Source organism: Chelonia mydas, chromosome 1 (assembly GCF_015237465.2).
Source record: "Chelonia mydas isolate rCheMyd1 chromosome 1, rCheMyd1.pri.v2, whole genome shotgun sequence".
NCBI classification, from domain to species: Eukaryota; Metazoa; Chordata; order Testudines; family Cheloniidae; genus Chelonia; species Chelonia mydas.
The window spans coordinates 45,656,924-45,677,721 of NC_057849.1; the positions used below are offsets into that span (position 1 = coordinate 45,656,924).

The window sequence follows — 20,798 nt, forward strand, 5'->3', positions numbered from 1 at the left end:
TACATTTCTATGATTTTTCTGCACCCAGCTAAGAATCAATTCATACCCTGAAATATAACGATGTACATCATCATGCTCTAGTATCAGACAGTTAGGTGGGAGAGCAACTGAAGATGTTAAACAGGCAGGTATTATGGCACCAAAAGACCTTCTTCACTTGGCTTCAGGGTCTTACACAGAGCATTAGGTGCCTAAAGAGATAGGGTTAGAGCACACAACTCAATGTCTTGCACATTGAAAGAGCAAGTACCCAGTACGCTGACTGATGATTAGAATGTTCCTATTCACTGTCCTACGTTGTGTGTAAAGTCTCTATGTGACATATGTACAGACAACAACACAGACAGATTAGCGTCATTGTTTGAGTAAAGGTTTTAGCTTTCAAGGAAATGTACACAATTTAATGCCTGAAAGCAAACAAAAAAACTATGATTCTAGAACTCTTAGTCAGCAAATACTCCTGCCATATCTATTAATAGAACAAGTAAATATTTTCCTTTTTCATATTTTACAAATAACCTCGCCGTGCGTCACTTATCTATGTTCACATTTCAATGACTAGTTCTGGTGTTTTATTACTGAACTTCTATATTTATAGACAACCAACAGTTCCTAAATGTGGGAGTGTATTATTACCGTTGGTCAGAACATTTCAAAAAGTGTAAAATGTAATTCAAAAAACGGGGAGGGGCAGCATAGTACCAGCATTATTTTCATTAATCAGAATGACAGGCAACAGATCAACAACAAAACCGATTACAATATTAGAGCAAGAACAACAACAAAACATGCTTAATTGAAAATGTATCCCCTTTTCAGCTGTGAGGTTATGGCAGGTTTCTCATTTCTAGTATTTTTAGTATTAAAGATAGATTGGCCTGTGGTTTCTGAAATATCTGCTATTAAATGATTAAGTCTCATTTTCTTTCACCAGGATCTTTTCCAAGACTATACGGGACCATTAATGTAAGCCTCGCATCCCGTGAGTCCACACTTAGTAAATGCATCGTGCCACAGTCAACACAAAACCTTCAACCAGAAGGTGGCTCCTTTGCAACGTGACCTTGCTACGTGATGGTTGATAAACTGTGTACTGGCTATTAGTGAATTCCCATTTATTTCCTTAGCTCTTGAAGTCACAGCATTTACTCCTTAAAGTTCTGTTCCTGCAAAGACTTATGCACATGCTTGACTTTATGCCATTGAAGTCACTAGAATTACTCACATACATAGTTAAATACATATTTAAGTCTTTGCTGGATATGGGCCTATATTATACAATGGCATCGTCCTCAGAAGGGGATAGTAGAATGCATTAGGTTCTATCATCTGTGTACAAAATACTCATTGGTGTCAATGGGAGATACACCTGCAAAAAGATGGTCAATTGTGATCCACCGGCCCTGGTCCTGCAATGTGTTCCTGAGGTAGGCAGATCCCTATGCCTGTGCTGAATTGCATTGACTTCAATGGGGCGGCGGGCAGGCACAGCGTTCTGCTTTCAGAGTACCTGTTGCACGCTCAGGGCCATAGTTGGCAGAAGCTGATACATAGTGTGAGCACACCTGATGCTGCCTGAGAGGGGTTTCACAAATTATAAAGTAACATTACACATGTGCCGACTGTGCTAGAAAAAAGTCATAGCAAGAGACCATTATTTTCATGAGCAATTTGCATCTTCATTAGAAAGCTGATAATGGATCATGGTTATTCACCACCCTGTACTGCTAATGCCATTTTTAGCAGCCAAGTCTTAGCAGTCCTGTCAAAACCCACCACAGAAGCAGTGAAAAATATTACATTAGTTAACATCTGCCTCCAGTAAGTATCACACCTAGGGGAAGTGTAAACCACATGACATCCTAACAAATGCAGCATTCTGACCAGGGTGGGTGTTTAGTTACTGAATGGATATTGTACCTTACCTGTTACATAAAAGCTAATGTTTCTTTCAACATTTCCTACTTTATTGGAAGCCACGCAGCTGTAGATTCCGGAAGATTTGGCTTCGGCTACAGCCAGAATGCTAGCAGTCTGTGAAAGCAAGAATAGTTTTAGCTCATGTTAGATTAAGAAGTTGTTTGAACCCTTTTTTAAAAAGTTCCTATTGACATTAATATGATTCAGTTGCTCCATTCATTCAGTGGTGATTAGTAGGAGGTGTCACCATGTCAGGCTCTGGTAATGATGGAAAAATAACAGGAAACTAGCTGCCCAGGAGACCGCTCCATTATCAGAATCACTACAACCCAAATCTTTGCATGTGCCTTTCAGGGTGATTTATCTCATGCTGCTGATGTAATAACGACAAGTTATAAAACATGAGGTGTGGCATAGCATGCTCTACCCTAGGAGGCTGCCCGTGGGTCAGTCAGTCAACAAAGGGAGTAGGTGAGGAACGCCTTATTTGTTTGGATAATACTGGGAAAACGAAGCTCCATTTCATAACAGATGAGTTTGTGGCATCTTTCATTGTTTCTTGTAACTGCTACGAGAGTGAGAGCAGGGGCTGGACAGACATTACTCACCTCTTCCTTTTTCACATTTTTTTCCTTTTGGATTTCAGTTTTAATACAGTTAATATAGTAGCAGTCAAAACTCTGCTTTGATGATCTATGCCTCTATTCCGCTATTCTGATCACACCATCTTAGATGGCCTAGCACACTGAATGCTTTCCTGAGGTGATATAATTTGTACGAGCAGATAGCTGAAGGGCATGCCACAGTAACATCTAACATTGCTTCAGAGAAAAACGTTACACTGATGCCTACACGAGGGAATGCCATGCATAGTGGTGGATGGATGGCCTAGTGCTTAGGGAACTGGTCTAGCCCATGGGAGACCTGGATTCAAGTCTCTGTTCCACCACAGACCTTCTGTATGACCTGGGGCAAGTCTTTTAGCCTCTGGGTTTCAGTTCCCCATCTGTAAAATAGGGCTAACGGTACTTCCCTGCCTCACAGGGGTATTGTGAGGATAAACACATTAAAGATTGAGAGATGTTAAGATACCATGTTAGTAGGGGCTCTAGAAGTACCTAAGATAGAGATTTTGGGGAGGGGGATTCCCCGAATAATGCTTGGTGGTAGTCTTAATTTCTGTTATTTATTATTATTAATTAATATGAAACATGGTGCTATCCAAAAAGAGCGTGGGCATGGTGCTGTGTGTATGTGTATATATATATATGTAAGAAGGCTCAAAGTCTAAAAGGATAAACAGACAATGAGTAGGGAAAATAGGTACAATGGTCGTGGCTGATCACATCCTGATAATTCAGTTTAGCTCCCCAGTTGTCCGTCAACCCAACCATTCTTAGTTTATTTTGCACAGGCATCATGGTAGAAGTAGGTTTTGAGAAGAAATTTGAATGCAGACAGAGCAATGGGACTGCAAAGTGGTTCAGGAAGGGCATTCATTTTTTCATGCCACCTCGAAGGGAATGGCATGGATAAGAGCATGGTGATGGGTCTAAAGAAAGCGATAAAGGCATGTTGAGCTGGCGTTATTGGTAGAGTTGTGTGATAGGCAGCAATGAGAAAAGATACGTCTATGTCGATTGACATGTTTGAGTTTGTTAAGCTATTTTCAGAAGCCTTCAAAAATGATTGTAGTGCAGTTAATATTTTCTTCTGTTCATTCTGTCTGTAACTAGAGTCATGAGTCAAGATCAACAACATTGCTCCTTACTGAGGCATAGTGACCTTCTACATCTCCTCACTAAATGCTGGTCAAACATGCTAAAAACAATGTTTATGAACTGTGATGATTTGGGGGTCTGTTTGTTCAGCTTATGAATTCTGGTTGATGTTATGAAGTGGTTATTATGAAACTGTTGTACCAGGGAATGTCTCTGTGACTGGGGAATCCAGCATTTGCTGACAGGGCCTGTAGCATGTCTGACAGACCAGGGACAATTATCAGTCATTAAACTTTCATAGCTGTATTCAGGTGAAAACACTTTGGGAGAGTGGGTTGGCTGAAGCTGAGAGAAGCTAGCTCTTCCAACCTGTCTGCAGGGCGGGGAAGCGGAAAACCCCAGCAACAGAACAAAAAAAACCAGGTGTTCGTAGGGGGCCATAAAAACTCAAGGGACTCAGAGACACATAGGAAGCTTTGGGCAGGAGAGAAAAGCACGCTTGGCGGGGCGGGGGGACAGGCAGAGGGGTCCTGTTTAACTGTGGGACCAGTCAAGGTCAGAGGCAGCTAAGTTATGTAGAGAGAGATGAACTACTTGATTTTGAGGAGAAGCCATGAGCTGCAGGAGAAGGCTCCTGAACATCACAGAGGACTCTCCCCAAGACCAAAGAATTCTCTAGAGAAGAGAGGAAACTTAGGTAGGATAATGCATACAGATGTGTTTGTTATTTTGCCTAGATCTGTGTATCTTTCATGCTAAGTCAGAGTAATCATGTTTGGAAGTCTGACTGTGTGTCTCTGTTGGCTTGCACTCTCATGTGCTCCTGAAGAGTGAAGCTGTAAACCCAGAGCACGCACAAGGTGGAGTTCTGGGTGTGTTTAAGCTATGGGGGAGTCTGTGGGGTCAGGACTGTTCCCAGGAGCTGGGCAATTGGCTCACTGAGTCTCAGCTCTCAGAAGGGGAGCTAGACAGAGGATCTGATTCCAAGTGTGTGCCCAGAGACCACAGCCAGGAGCAGTGTCTGGACTTTGCTCACTCTCAAGAGGCTTAAAGCACACGGGGCCCACTGAAGTGGGCCCCAAACACAACAGTCTGTTCAGTGCTTAGTTTGTGCCAGGGCTTGGCAGTTCATAGTCCCGGCACCTCTGGGCTTGCTAAATCAGTTATGAATGTAAAAAAATTGTTTGTGCCTGGTACCTCTTTCAGTACAAATTAAGCACTGAGTGAGCTGTAGCTCACGAAAGCTAATGCTCAAATAAATTTGTTAGTCTCTAAGGTGCCACAAGTACTCCTTTTCTTTTTGTGGATACAGACTAACACGGCTGCTACTCTGAAACCTGAGTCTGGTGAGTGTCCAGCCAGGGGAAACTCTAGCCAGGTTACGTGTCTGTGACATGAATATAAATTCACACTCTGCACTAGCAAATTATAGAGTTACAGATAACTGAGGCCAGGTGAGGCATCTATGATCCTCTAGTCCATCCTCTGGGATAGCACGGGCCTTCTAATTTCACCCAGTGATTCCTGCATGGGGGGTGGGGGGAATTATTTTCCCTGCTACACAAGCCAACACTTTCAGGCTCAATAACTTGTGGCTGAACTAGATCATCTGTTTTAAAAAGACATCCAATCTTGATGTAAAGACTAGAAGTGGTGGCAAATGTACCTCTTCCCTGGGTAAGTTGTTCCAACGGTCAATTGCCTTCACTGTTAAAAAATTACATCTTATTTCCAATTATATTATTTCTAACTTGGCCTTTCAGCCATTTTCCTGCTAGATGAAAGAGCCCAATAATATCAGATATCGTCTCTCTGCATAGGTACTTACAGATCAAGTTGCCTCTTACATTTCCTTTAGATAAGTTAAATCAGCTGAGCTCTTTAAGTCTCTCATGATAGTGTATGTTTTCCAGCCCTTGAATTCTTTTTGTGGCTCTCCTTTGAACCGTCTCTAATTTTTAAAGGTGTAGACATTAGAGCTGGGAGCAGAATTCCAGCAGTGGGCTCACCGAGGCTGTATCACTTGATATTACTTCACGCCCATTTTGCATAGATGTAAACAACTACACAAAGTACCTGGCAGGGGAGAAGCAGACCTTGGTCTCTGACTCTACTGGTATCTGATATTTATTTTATTAAACTGAAGCCCATAGTGTATTATTGCTGAGCCTGAGGCCTATACGGTAAATAAGCCTTCTGCAATTCCCCCAGTTTGTGGGAATTAATTTTATCATCCAATACTTTGTCTGACACAATCAGGTCTCATTTTTAAAAGGGAAATTTCCTCTAAAGCATAAGTTTTCTTACTCCATCAGACTTAGATATATTAATTATACCCAGATAGGGGCCTGTGCACTCCTTTAGATATGTATATAGTATTACCTCAGTTATTGCCTTAGGTACTTGTAGTGTATAGGAATAAGACCGTATCCCTTTAATATATTGTCTGTGAGTCTTCTAATGGTGTACACTATGCTCTGTGTTGTGAAAGCTGTCTGAAAACTCTCAAAAAACAGTGTGTACGTAGCTAGTCTTGGTTTGTGCATACTGAGTAAATAGCCTTACTGGGGACCTATCTGAGCTTTGTGTTTTCTTCATAGTGTTGCGTAAAGAGAGTATTTGATATTGGCCTCATGTCATCTAACTCCTTCAGCATCTGACATTCTCTGCAACGTGAAGAGGTTTAGAAATTGGCCGGAGCAGTGCTGTCTGCACAAGAGGACAACACACAGCAGTCAGATGCCACAGCTAGCTATGACAGGGTAAAGGCTGGTATCTGCTAGCTTCCACCAACGTTTATCTTGTATCAAACCAACCCAGGCCAATTGAAGTATTAAGTTCTAAGAAACAAGGCACATTGCCAAGTCAGAGGCTGGGGAGATTATTCTCCTATTGCTGCTGCCATCACTAGCAGCTGAGAGAAGACGAGATCCTGAAAGCAAGGAGAAGGCGGAAATGGTGGGCGGCCATATCTGAGGCTGATGGGGAAGAGGATCAGGAGGGCAGGCGCGCTGATTAAGAGAGGTGACAAAATCTTTGTAGGCAGGAGGAAGCACAGGTTGATTCCTCCCCTCATGCTGGCGATTTCTACATTAAAGTCCCATTTCGCGTAAGAGCCTGTACAAAGGACTCACACTGTTGAGATGGGTGGCAGAGAAGCCAGAGGGAAATGGTTGGCAATTTTGACAATTTTCCTGGGGAAGATACCTCCCTCCCTGCTAAAAGGTCTTTACATGCACCTCCGCTGAGGGGGAGACCTTATTGTGGGAGACCCTTGTTGAAATACTGGAGCACATCACTGCGTTGTTTTAATTGTGCCAGTGATGTTACATACTTAATAGGCTTCACCTGTTGGCAGGAGGTATCTGTGTCAAACACCTGGACAACATGCTTCACCTTCAGAACAAACATTGTTTTCAATATCAGAAACACCTACTGAAATATCTCCGAATTGAATAACCAGACGTGGACAAAAGTTATGGAGAACCTTTTTGTCCTAAGTTCGTGCTGTCAAGGCAGGTGACTTTGTTGCTCATAGAGCAGAGCTGTATCTTCAGCAGCTCTACAAGCAGAACACAGTATCCCCTTGAAAGAGCAGCGGCAGGAGCAGCCCTAACCATTTTGCTGGCCAGAGCAGAAAACATTTTCAGCGCCCCGCCCCCACCCCCTGAGTGGTGAGACAGTGCCTCCTGAAAGAAGGTGCCCCAAAACAACCGCCCTATCTGCCCACCCGTAGAACTGGCCCTGCATGATTCTAAAGAAGCTGTAGTACAAGCAATGAAGTATTCCTGGATGCGCCCATCAGGCCTTCTTATTCAATGCCATATGGTTAATACACTAACATTTGACTCACTGCCTCTGTGGCACCTGGAGGGAGGGGATGTCAAGGAGCCGATGGCAGACAGAGCTCTGCAACTGCATGTGCCAAGTCATGCTTTTTTAAATGTGTCAAACTCTAGACCCTGCCCAGGATGCCCCTCTGAAGTGATTCTTTTAAAAGTGATAACAAATTCTAGTAGCACTGAGGAGGATGGACACCCCAGAGAAAAATTATGTGTGGTACATTGAAAATAAGGCAAACTAAAATCCTGCAGTAATGCTCTTAAAGTAAATAGTACAACCCATGGCCCAGATCCTCCGAAGAGCTTAAGCATATGAGTAACTTATGAGCATAGAAGCAGTCTTACTGAAATCAGTACGACTGCCACATGGTTAAAACTGCCCATATTCTCCACTGCTTTGCTAGGTGTGAACCAGAAGAAACAAAATGGAGGGTGAACTATCAGAAATACTTTCATTTGTTAAGATTGACTTTATATAGACACATTTATGGCTCCACAACTCGTAACACACAGGATCCATCCCTACCTTCTCACAATATTAGCCTAATTACACTCTCCGAAGTGATGTATTATTTATCTAATGTACATAAGTGTTTAACACATTTTTATTAAACTACTGTCCTGCACGTGTTTGTATTTTACACTGCAGCGTCACAAACTGTAATGGCACCTACACATCTGTGACCAAAGATGGTATCATCAATCAAACTAAAGAGGGATAAAAACAAGAGTAGTTTTAAGTTTGGAAAACCTTTACGTTTGGGTGTTTAGTTTGTATTTTATCCTAAATCCTGAAGTCAAGTGGCTTTGCCACTCATAAATGATACGTCCATCCAAAACGTATGCCAATAAGGTGCACAGATACTAAGGTGATAAGGGCCATGTAAGTAGCTGGATGGATAGATAAATAAATAAAACCTTCATACCATACCACACTACACGGTCATGTATTAATTCTCGCTAAATCATATATTATCATACCATACCACACTACATGGTCATGTATTAATTCTCGCTAAATCATATATATCATATATTGCATAGCCAAACACTCCAAAGTTAGTAAATGCCAGAATTAAGGTTTCCTGTGTAACCTTAATTTGGCCCTCTTGTACATATGCAGTGTGATTTAGCTTTTAATTACATGATTACATACTATTTTTTCCACAGGAGCCCTGCGTCGTTCAGTGCACAATGCTCATTTAATGAGCAGTTATTCAATAGTTTGTTTTCTCCTCATTGTTCAATTTGTGGCCCCCATGCCTTATTTACTGCTCATTATTCAATCCTGGTCCAAAGACAGAATCGCTCATTTCCTCATGGGCTTTTCTCTGGCACGCATCACTATAATATTTGAGTGCTTCACAAACTTGAATTAATTTTCACGAGTCCTCTGGATAAGGGGGTGGTATTATTCCCACTTCACACATGGGGAACTGAGGCAGTGAGAGTTTAAGGTTTAAAGTAGCCAATAATGTTGGGTGCCCAATTTGAGATGTTGAGGAGCTGATTTATCAGAGTACTTAGCATTACATAGCACTGTCTATGTCCAAAATACAGCTCGCGTTGACTTCATCACAGCTGCAAGCACTCAGCACTTCTGCAGCTCATACAGCAGGATCTCATTAGGGACCCAGAAAATGAGGAACACACAATTAGTGGCCACCTGGGAAAAGTTTACTTTAAGTGACTTGACTAGCATCACATAGAAATTTTGTGGTAGAGGAAAGGACAGAATCCATTTCTCTCAGGCATTGTTCAACTGCCTTCACCATGAGACCATCCCTTCTCTTTCTGAAACCCTCTGCCTCATTCCCGACAGACCTTCCAACTTCTGCAGCAAATGAAGCAGGGGGTCTTACAAACAAGACTCTCCTTCACTACAAATTCCTGAGTCATCCTCATCCCACCCCATGAGGCTGGAGTCCTGTCGGAAAAACTAGTATGTGATCATGTAATTGAAGACTGTATCATAATGCATAATACACACAAGGAGGCTGAATTAAGGTTGCACAAATAGCCTGAACTCTGGCATTTCCTAACTTCTAAGTGCTCTGAGTGTCCTTTTAACTTAGTTTGTGTGTGTGTGTGTGTAATTCCTAGTTTTTAGAAAAACAAACTGAAAAAACAGTAGTTCTGTCTTGTGGCATCATATTGACAGCCCCATGGTTTCATCAGCAGGGTTGGAGCTTTGAGCCATAGCACAGCCATCTGACACTTGAGCTAAGAGAGTAGCTCACAGCGGTAGTAGGTTGTAATCCTCTATGTGGACCAGTGGACCAGCATTAGAGGAGATGAGACACACTCTTTCTCAGAAGGCTTCACAGCTATTTGCTGACAGCAGATGAATGGAGAGACTCGGGGATCTTTTGTTCCATTCCAGTCTCTGGAGGGGAGCATGCTCTAGTGGAAACAGACTCTTTTGCTCCAACCTGTCCCTGCCCTGTTTCTTTCCCAACTCTTGTTCTTTGTCCCAATCCCATTTTCCTTGCCTACATAGTCCCAGTCTCCACTCCTCAGACTTCTTATCTCAGTCTCCTTGCCTAGCAAGTCTTAGTCTCGCTACTCCAGACTCTCCATTCCCAGTCTCCTTGCCCAGCCTTTCCCAGTTCCCCCTATACCCCAGTCTCCTTGCCCAGACAGTATACGTTCCCCCACTACCAATTCTTCATCCAGTTGTTCTTTCTCCTCCCTCTGGCCTCCATACATGCTCTCCCCCTGCCCACAGAATCATAGAATATCAGGGTTGGAAGGGACCTCAGGAGGTCATCTAGTCCAACCCCCTGCTCAAAGCAGGACCAATCCCCAATTTTTGCCCCAGATTCCAAATGGCCCCCTCAAGGATTGAACTCACAACCCTGGGTTTAGCAGGCCAATGCTCAAACCATTGAACTATCCCTCCCCACATTCGCCATCCCCACTGGCTCTCAGTCCAAATTTTCCTTCCTGAGATCCTTGTCCAATCTCAGAGTTCCTCTCCCCAACCACCCAGGGCCGTGTCCCAATCTCTTTGCCCAGCCAGTCCTAGTTCTTCCCACACACCCTGGCTTTCTGTCAGATATGTCTCTCCTCCTTCCTCACTTCCTTCCCCACACCCCGCTGGTTCTCAGTCTTAGTTTCTGCTCCAGTTCGCAGTCCCAATCTCTTTACCCTGCCAGACTTTCAGTCCCAGTTTCCCTCTTCCCTGACAGCAGATGAATGAAGGCCTGCCAGCCTTCAACTCCAGTTTCTGCCCTCACCCCCAGTACCTTGTCTCCTCTCCATTTGAATCAGGCAGCTTTCTCCTCCACATTATCATGGGAACACCAAAAGGCACAGCCCTCACAAGAAAGCCCTCATCTCTGCCATATTTCAGGTCCCTGCCTCAAAGCATGAGGGAGTCAGAACTTTTGAAAGAAAAGGTTGCCAGGATTTTTTAACATGGGCAAAACAAGTTATTTCCCCAAGCCTCATTCTTGGAAACAGCTGAACTGTTTTGGCTGAAATGTTCAAAAACAAATTCATCCTGTGGCAAACACGTGGCATGAAAAATTTCAGGCCAAACAGTTGAAGTTTGGCAGTTATATGCAACTGAAAACAGGGTCTTATAATGGGAAGTGTCAGGCAACACACACACACACAGGGATAGATTAATGCACCATTTCTTACTTTATTTTTATTGCAGGTCACCCACATATTGCCTTTGCAATGAGTTGTTGCTCCAGTTAAGGATAACTGCCAGTATTAGCATTGCATGAAATATAGCCCTAATTTTAGCTGGGAGCACTCATAACTGATGTTTCTTAAGAACTGAATGGATCAGTTTATATGAAGAATCTAAAAATAATGTGAGTTATTACACTGCAGAAAATCAATGAGAAAGTCCAATGTGAGAATGAAAACTTTGGGTGTGGGAACTGAATCACTTGAACAGTTATTTGATGATTAAGTATTATTGCTTACATCATTGACTTATTCCATTATACCACTCAAGTTTCTCAATGTCTGTTTAGAGAGGTTTCAGCGGAAATGTTACTAAAACACTGTCATAACCATGGTTTTTCTGTGTCACTAAATGAATAATGTCGCACACCCTTCCTGTGTTCTTTTACCCATGCAAACGGGGGGGGTAGGGGGGGCGCTAAACTTAATAATAAACTAGAGGTTGCATTTATATTTCCATACAGACAACAAACCAACTCACTGAAACAAAAAGCCAAACCAATGAGAACCATGACCTGATATGGCTCTAATGCTCTATTTACACACAAACTGGACAGAATTGGCAACTCTTCCTTAGGCAAGACCCAAAGACTTACCTTGATTACCAAAAATAAACCTTTGAACATGCCTTGTTCATCTCTTGCCTTAATTACTGTAACCGTCTTTGGCCTCCCCTGTCTCAGTTTTCCTCTCTCCCTCTATCCAAAATAACTATCCTTTCAAGTTGCTCTAATCATGTTTGTTGTTCCATCCCTCAGTCCCTTCACCAGTTTCCTCTGTCATTTCACATCAGTTTTAAGATCCTTGTTCTCAGGTGCCCAGCTCCATCCCAGCTCACTCCTCAGCTCTTTCCTCCTTGCTCCATCCCATCCAACTTTCCACCCTGTCCTTTAAGTGCTGCCTTTGTCTACTTCTCACACTGAGCTTCATGCCTTTTATGCTTGGAAATAGGAATAGTAGGAACATGGATGTATCAATACAGAAGGTATTCAGAAGTTCTCTGAGAGTTTTTTTTAAAGTAAGAGCTGACATCGTGATGAAATGTCAGATCCAGTCTGCTTAGTTCTGTGAATGGGCTCAACATTCCTCCCAATCAGGAAGCTTTTGTCTCAACTGTCTCCACTTTGACTTTGCTTTGGAACACAATGAATGAATTTTTTAACTAGGTATGTCAGTCATTCTAATCCTACACAAGTTGACTGCAAAGACAGCAAAGCCACAATCTCTCCTGGCAATAAAAATGTCTGACTACTCTATGTCAGCCACGTATGTAGAAATCAGGCAACGTAAGACTTGGCAAGAAACTATGCCAAGGGCCAGAAAGCACATTTAGAAGAGCTATCTGTCCTCAGCCAAACAGGGCCCGAAGACCTGGGAAAAGCAACTCTTCAGAGGCAAGGAGAACTTACACTGACCTAGCTGGAGCTAACCACCACATTTCAAGAAAAGATTATTTGTGCTTCAGATGGCTCATAAAAATTACAGAAGCCTACTTATCAGCTCCCTTTTTGCTATCAGCATTATAGCTAAAAATGCATGAAAAAGTTTGGCAGTAACTGATAACTCTGGTGACTTCTAAATGCTATTCTTTTAGTGCAGACACGTGGCCACAAAGCAACCCCACACAGTCCATTCTGGGATTAACAGCACGTTGGATAGATAAGGAGAACAACTGTGTTTCATTGTAAAACTTTCAATAATACACACACACAGGAACCATCATTTCAGATGCACTTCTGGGCATGCTTCAAAAAATGGCTGATTGCCAAAGACTTCAAACAAACTCTGCAATCCCGCAGCGAGGATCCATTATTAGCATCTTCCTCCAGGGAGGAACTTATTTGCCGTGGGCTGGAAGTTGGCCTGACATTTAAGCCCCTCCCCTTCCACTGTCTCCAAAAAGCACAACACACAAACAGATTAGGTCTGGCTATTGCACAGCTGATTCAATGTATGGTGGCCAGGTAGGACCACTTTCAGCATGGCTAGATGCCTGCTGGAACATAATTGGGTTCTCACTGTCTTTTGTTCATCGTATCCCCACGTGGAACAGCTTCCCTCTTCCTGTGCCCCAAATGACTTCCTTTTCCTCTTTCAAAACCCTCCTTAAACCATGTTTTTCATGTAATCTTCCAATTCTAGCCTCTCCCATCTTTGCCTCGATCCTTAATCATTTGCACAGTCCCTGGCTGAATTGGACTAAAAGTCCCTCAGGGCCAGTAACCATTCTTATATGTACAGTGCCACGAACACCTTTGGGAACATATAAATAATACAGTAGTGGTGGAAGTCACGATTCCCAGGCCTGATTCTCAGTTATACTAATCCCCATTTATATTGTTCTGACAGTGGACAGGGGTCTTAAAGTGGGTGTAGCTGTAATTCACGCAGTGTAAGGCCCTTTTACACAGCCACAGCCGAGTAAAGGGAACTAAGGGTATGTCTACACTGCATTTTATAACCTGTGGCAGCAAGTCTCAGAGCCCAGGTCTACAGACATGGGCTCATGCTATGGTGCTATAAACAGCTGTGTAGGCGTTTGGACTCAGGCTGGAGCTCAGGCTCTGAAGCTCAGAGTGGGTGGTGGCACAACACGTATGCTGCTGATTTTAGTGTGGTAGTATGAGCCTGAATCCATAGACCCGGACTCTGAGACTCGCCACTGTGGGATTTACAACACAGTGTAGACGTAGCCTTAGTGTAACTGAGAATGAGGGCCCCTGTGTATGTCACCTGAAGTTTTATGAAGCCCTTCACAAATATTGGGAATTAAAGGCACTAGGACAGTGGTTCTCAACTGTGGTCCACCGCTTGTTCAGGGAAAGCCCTTGGCTGGCCAGGCCGGTTTGTTTACCTGCTGCGTCCACAGGTTCAGCCAATCACAGCTCCCACTGGCCACTGTTTGCCGCTCCAGGCCAATGGGGGCTGCGGGAAGGGCGGCCAGCACATCCCTTGGCCCGCGCCACTTCCCGCAGCCCCCATTAGCCTGGAGCGGCAAACTGCGGCCAGTGGGAGCCACATTTGTCCGAACCTGCGGATGTGGCAGGTAAACAAACCGGCCTGGCCCGCCAGGGGCTTTCCCTGAACAAGAGGTGGACCACAGTTGAGAACCACTGCATTAGGATAAGATTTTACTTCTTTGTAATACTATCTGCCATTATTGCCACAAATCAAACTAGACTGTAAGACCAGATACAGTGCTTAGCTTTTCTAGTGGCAAACTATGTTAATAGATTTTAAGGACAGAAGGAACCACTGTGATCACAGGTCTCATCTCCTGCATAATAATTCCTGCATGTAGCTCAATAACTTGTGACTGAACTAAAACATCTTTTAGAAAGAAATCCAGTCTTTATTTAGACTTCAAATGATGGAGAATTCACCACATCCCTTGGTAAGCTGTTCCAATGATTAATTACCCCCATCTTAAAAACTGGAGCCTTACTTTCCATTTGAATTTGTCTAGCTTCAACTTTCACCTATTGGATCATACTATGGCTTTGACTGCTAGATTAAAAAGCCATCCCACCATCAGCTCAAGACATATCCTAAATGTCTCATCTATACTTTAAAAACATTTAACCCTTTAAGTCTCTCACTGTATGGCAAGTTTTTCAGACCCATAGTCATTCTTGTCGCTCTTCTCTGAATCCTCTCAAATTTTTCAACACCTTTTAAAAATGTCTACAGCAGTATTCCTATAAATTAGTATTCCAACTGTGATGAGAGCAGAGTGTGCTATACTCTTATCAAAAATAAGAGAAATTGCACAATGGCATGAAATGGAGTAAATATCACATGAAATTTTGGTACAAACCTAAGCAAAGTGTAACTTTAGATTACGCTTGTAAAGTTATTGGTCCCATTGGTGCTCTATGTTCTCACTGGTCTTTTGACACTTTCATGTCTTCGTCACATTGCCAGACAGCATCAAAGTGAAAATGTAAATGTTCACCCAGAAAATGAACTGTGAGTTGTAATTATAAGTTGCCCCTTCATGCTTATGTTCAGTTCTGACAAAGCCTATAGGCCCAGGGCTACCAACAATTATTCTCATCCATAGTCCCAAAGCCTTTCATAGGACTAGGCACAGAAGGAAGTACCTTTTTGCCGCATCAGGCCCTATATCTGTAAATAAAAACCAAACTCTGTGTGTGTCTGAGAGAGAGAGAGAGAGAGAGAGAGAGAGAGAGAGAGATGCATGTACGCAGTCCTTCAAATTTAAAACATTTACAATACCATGGCATTCAGTTATTCAGTGTTAGTTCAATGATCTCTTAAAATACATCCCCAGGTAGTGCCTTAGCATCGTAGTGATATGTTTGACTCCTCCAGCCATACCTTATTCTTTCCCTCTATCATTGCCATGTGTTGAGTGATGCTCTGGATTCTGTTCCCTGTGCTGCTGCCACTTTTCAAGATGAAAGGTCCCTCGGTGTTAGAGCAAACTTCATACCTATGGACAGGAGCAATCAAATGCTTCTCTTAGCAAAATGAGTGTGGAATGAACAGTTGATTCAGAAGAACAAGTCGCTGTCCTAACCACCTGCTGCTCCTAAGGGACGTCAATGGGAGCTGTAAGGGCTCTGATAAGCTGGCCAATTGCATCTATGCTTCTTGATATCATTAGCAAACATGGGCTGGAGGCTGAAGTTCAGATCCAGATCCAAACTTCCCCCAAGAGCGAAAGTTCTTTGGCCTCTGTGTTCTTGTTTGACCCACAGTAGAGTTGGGCTTCAGGCGTGAAATTCAGCTATAAACCAGAATCTGAACTGAATCAAAATTTGGGACTGTTTGGGCCCACCATTCTGATTCCAGTGTTCCAAAGTTTGAAGCCCACCGTTCTGGTTCAGCCTTAGCTTTAATTATTATTTATATTATTGTAAGACTTAAAATGCTGACAAATTTTAAAAACTTCTGAGGTCAATTTTTTAAAAATGATTCCAATGCAATTTCTTTATGTGCAGGTTCTTTTGGTTATCACAAAAAAATATGTCACAAGCTCTGATTTTCTTTGTCTCAACAGATTATCTTCCACATTATCTTTCAATTTACAAATGGTAAAATATCTACTGCTGTGACTTCCAGTTTACTAGACAGGCAAAAAAACTACAACCAAATAATCTTGCAAATTAAACAAAATAAAAAGTTATATCTAACTGCCAACGGGGTTCAAACATTTTTTTTAAAAGCTGAATTAAAATCATACTACATTAATGCCTTACACTACAAATCATCTTTTAATCAGAACATGCAGATGTGGCATGGTGGAACTAATTTGTTTTCCAAAACTTAATTTGGTACATATGGAAATAAACACTTGGGAATGTTTGTTACATTCTGTCCATCTCATATGTTTTCTCAGGACATCTAATTATAGTTTTAACTAACATGTTCAATCCCAATTTAAAAGGGAGAGATTGCCCCTTCATTTGTGTAAAAGCTCTTTCAAGTTTGATATGTTCTTCAAACACACCAAAGTTTTTAAATATAATACATTTAATGCTCATCAGCAAATTGGATTCATATGTACATCAGGCTGTTTGGAGAAGTCACCTTTAAAACCACTTGGTTGTGCACTGACAGCTACAGTACTACTAAACTGATCGAAGAATCAGATAACTCTACATTTTGCTTGCTTCCTTTATTGTTTTTGTATCACTGTAGATGGTTTACACCATACAATAATTTTAAAATGCTTTGCATTACATCAAGAGTAATATTACGTTAACTATTGTTATGTTAACTAATTGAACAACCTTTCAAAATGATGATTCATTAACTAATTTGGACATCATTACAGATGTGTGGCTTTCTGCCCCAAGAATTCCTTATGATGCAGGGATGGCTCAGCCATCTTACAGTGAAGGATCATGCTCCTTCATGTGGAGGGTGGGGGAAGCGATGGAGAGGACTGGGATGGCAGGTATGCACTCTGGGTACAATCCACAAAACATCTCAGGGGCCTAAATGCCAGTGTTAGGTGCCTAAGTCCCCACTGCGACACAAAACCGCTGCTTGGCTGCTGCCTAACCCTGTAGATCATTTCGAAACTTATTTGGCTCCTAATTTTCTGCTGTAAAAGTTCCCTAGGAACCTAAGTTTTAGGCCCTGGGGCATATGCACTGCTGCCCCACTCTAGGTGTCTGGACACCTGTCTTGTACCCAACCCCAGAGCCATTCACAAACCAGGGGAAGATAGACATTCAGCTGCCTAAGTCACATGCGGTGTTTGATCTAGCAGGCAGCCTCTGAGCATGCCTACTAGCTCAGGGCCCATTCAAAATCTGGCTGGATGAGGCCAGGAGGTATTAGTGTATCAGCACTTCATCATGATTAGTCCAATGGCAATGGCTAGAGCACTCACCTGGGACGCTGGAGACCTAGGCTCAATTCTTCCTTTTTCCAGAGGGGGAGAAAAGAATTGAAGGCGGGGGAGGCCATCTCCCACCTCCTAGGTGTGTGCTTTGACCATCAGGCTAGAGTCATTCTCTCTCTTGCTGGCTTAATGACTATTTAAGAATTCATCCACAGTGGAACAGTCATTGGGGCAGAGTGTGAGAGGGTGTTTGTGAGGATCCACCTGGGTGGTGAAAGACCCCAGGGCCAGAAGCCCTGCTCCAATGATTTGTTCAGTAGTTATCCACAATGGAACAGCTTCAACAGGAGAGATTGAGACAGCCCCAAGTCAGTACATACCATAGCCCGGCGGTTAGCACACCCTTCTGGAGCCCCCCCCCGCTGCAATCAATCTCCCCCCACCCCCCCGTAGCAGAGAAGGAGAAACTGAACCCACGTCTCCCACATCCCAGGTGAGTGCTCTAACCACTGGGTACAAGTTATAAGGTGGTCCACCACCTCCTCCTCAAATCATTTTGTGGGGAGCAAGGCAGGCACAGAGTTAATTCATGCAAGAAGTGACTTAGGCTCCTAAGCTAGCTGCCATTGGGTGGCTGGTTCTTGTTCATAGCTCACTAGCAGAGCGAGGTGCCTCCCTGCAACCCAGACTTAGGGCTGGTCTATGCTACAGACCTATATTGGTATAACTACATTGCTCGGGTGTGAAAAATCCATAGTTATTCTGACCTAACCCCCCATGTAGACAGCGCTATGTTGGCGGGAGAGCTTGTCCCAGTAACTTAGCTGCCGCCTCTTGGGAGGGTGGATTAACTGCACCGACGGGAGAACTCTTGCACAGAGTTGCCCTTAAGCTCCTATCTCAAAGAGAGGGGCAGGGCTCAGCACACACTCCTCTGGTCAGCATTTCCCATTGGCTAGCTTAGGCAGCTCACCCCAGCAGGCTGGCTTTGTGGATCTCAGTCTAAGGCACCTGTCTCCCTCACCCTTCATTGTATAAAGAGCCTAGGTGCCTAACTTAGCCCTGGTCTACACTGGGGGGGGGGGGAGGGGAGGGTCGATCTAAGTTAAGCAACTTCAGCTACGTGAATAACGTAGCTGAAGTCGACGTACTTAGATCGACTTACCGCGGTGTCTCCACCGCAGTGAGACGACTGCTGCCGCTACCCCATCAACTCTGCCTGCGCCTCTCGCGGCACTGGGGTACAGGAGTCGACGGGAGAGCGCTCGGGGGTCGATAATCGCGTCTAGACTAGACACGATAAATCGATCCCCGCCCGCCGATCCAGCGGGTAGAGAAGACATACCCTTATAGCTTTGTGAATAGCAGTGTTGTTCCTGTGATTTTCTAGGCACTAAGAAGTTAGGCGCTGTGATGCTCAGCGTTGCAACACCTACATCCCTTCACATGTCCTGCCCTATCTACCCAAATATTTCTCTCGTGCTTTCCATATGCTGTTTCAAAAATCAGTTTCTGTGAACACACTCGTGGAGGCCTGAGTAAGTGGATAGGATATAACTTTAAGATGGTTTTATCAACTCATTCAAGAGCACGCAAGGACAAAAATAGGATTTAGAGTGGTTCAAATAAAGTTAACCCCCGTCCGCTTTGCCTGCACCACTCTTCGACAAATACAGTGTTTTTAACAGCCTGTTTGAAAAACAGGAAACTAAATTGGAGGAAACTATAATATAGATGGGGCCTATAATGCTTCCATATTGCTGTGATTTGCAGTGACCTCGAGACTGTCTGTACCCAAATGACTATTCATCTAGTCTCTTGTAGTTGGGGCAGGGGAGGGATCTTGTCACTATCAGGTGAGGCATCATGATCTCAGTTCAACTGTTTTTCTTGTCCCTCAGGTGTTTCTTTGTCAGATTTTTGCCCTTTGAAGCAGGTGAAATTGTAGTCTTGCCTCACTGAATACATTGATGTCTCTGCTGCAGTGTTGAAAGTCTGGTCTCTTTTTGATAAAAGTACTTGTTGAAAAATAATTTGGTAAGGGAAGGTGGGAAGGGTTAGAAGAAAAGGGCTTCCCAATCAGAATTAGGCTGTGCATCGGCTATGCCAGAGATCTCATAAATCCCTTATAGGTCTGCAGCCTCTGAACCTAGTTGAAATTATTTCTCTGTAAGAGAATAATTTACAGGGGAGTATGTATGATTAGACTGTAAACTCTTTGAGACAGAGACTATCTCTGTTATATGTCTGTATGATGCCCAGCATAATAATAATAATTAATCAGAAAAACATTGGATGGAATTTTCCCCAGGGGTGTGCATATGTGGCTTCTATGGACTTTGCGTGTTGTATTATATTCACACTGCTGACTATAAGGTAATGCAATTATAATGGAAAATCAAATTCATTAGTACCAGTTAGCCACATTTTGAATGACTTCTTTTAATTCTGTTCTCAAATCATTAAATATATCAATGCAGAACGAGAACGGTTTTCAGTGTCCTGACCTTGTTAGCCAGTTCAGTACCTAATCTTTCCCCCCACCCTGTTATTTCTGAGTGAGCCACATAGTCTCATTGTTTAACCCAGCAGAACTGGCTAGAGCTGTGCAATAGGTAAAGGAGAGTAATTAAAAACATGCCTCCTACTTTGGTTTATAAGGGCGCATATCTTGTAACAGAAAGGGAAAAGTCTGAGCTGGATTTAAATATAAGCCCTGAGCCAAGTTTGTGTTTATATAATGATGTTTGAAAAGGTACAAACAAGAATGGAGCTATACAAATCCATTCTGGCTGGGACTGAAAAATCATAATCATCTTCCAATTATTTCAACTGATGCCTCAATGTGGGTCTCCTCGTATAACTTCATCTGTGCATTTTTGTCTGTGTTGTTGTTTGCCAATCTCTTCAAATTATTCACTATGTAAAATAGGTGGGGTGCTCCTGTTTGTAACCAAAAAGTGAATTGCTGTGGGGAAATCCCATAAATCTTTGGGAATCAGGGACTGAAATGATGATTTTTACCTGGAACTCTCTGGAGTTAGGGGGACTCCAGTTGAGCTGAGTTTAGTTTCCTTGCACACCCAGGAGGGTTTACACCAGAATTGGAGTCAGACCAATGGAAAGCACACAACACACACACAGCAATTCACAAACAAGTTAGAGCTGTGCCAGCATGCTCATAAGTAATGCGGTCAGTCTCCCCAGTCTTACACCTGCCTTCGCACAGATCCTTTCATGCCCTTTTGTGCTGGTTCCATGTATACACATGTAGGTAAGTGTATATATCAGGGC

At 43.1% G+C, this 20,798-nt stretch overlaps 1 protein-coding gene across 7 annotated transcripts in view; it reads right to left on the reverse strand.

Annotated features, from left to right (window-relative positions):
• Positions 1-20,798, reverse strand: part of FLT1 (fms related receptor tyrosine kinase 1) — a 137,422-nt gene that overhangs the window by 52,562 nt on the left and 64,062 nt on the right. For all 7 annotated transcript variants that reach the window (XM_043531337.1, XM_043531339.1, XM_043531325.1 and 4 more), the window contains 2 exons: positions 15,527-15,641; positions 1,926-2,034 (listed from right to left, as the gene is read on the reverse strand). In XM_043531337.1, coding sequence (XP_043387272.1) covers positions 1,926-2,034; positions 15,527-15,641 — 224 coding nt within the window. The remainder of the gene's footprint in view (positions 1-1,925; positions 2,035-15,526; positions 15,642-20,798) is intronic.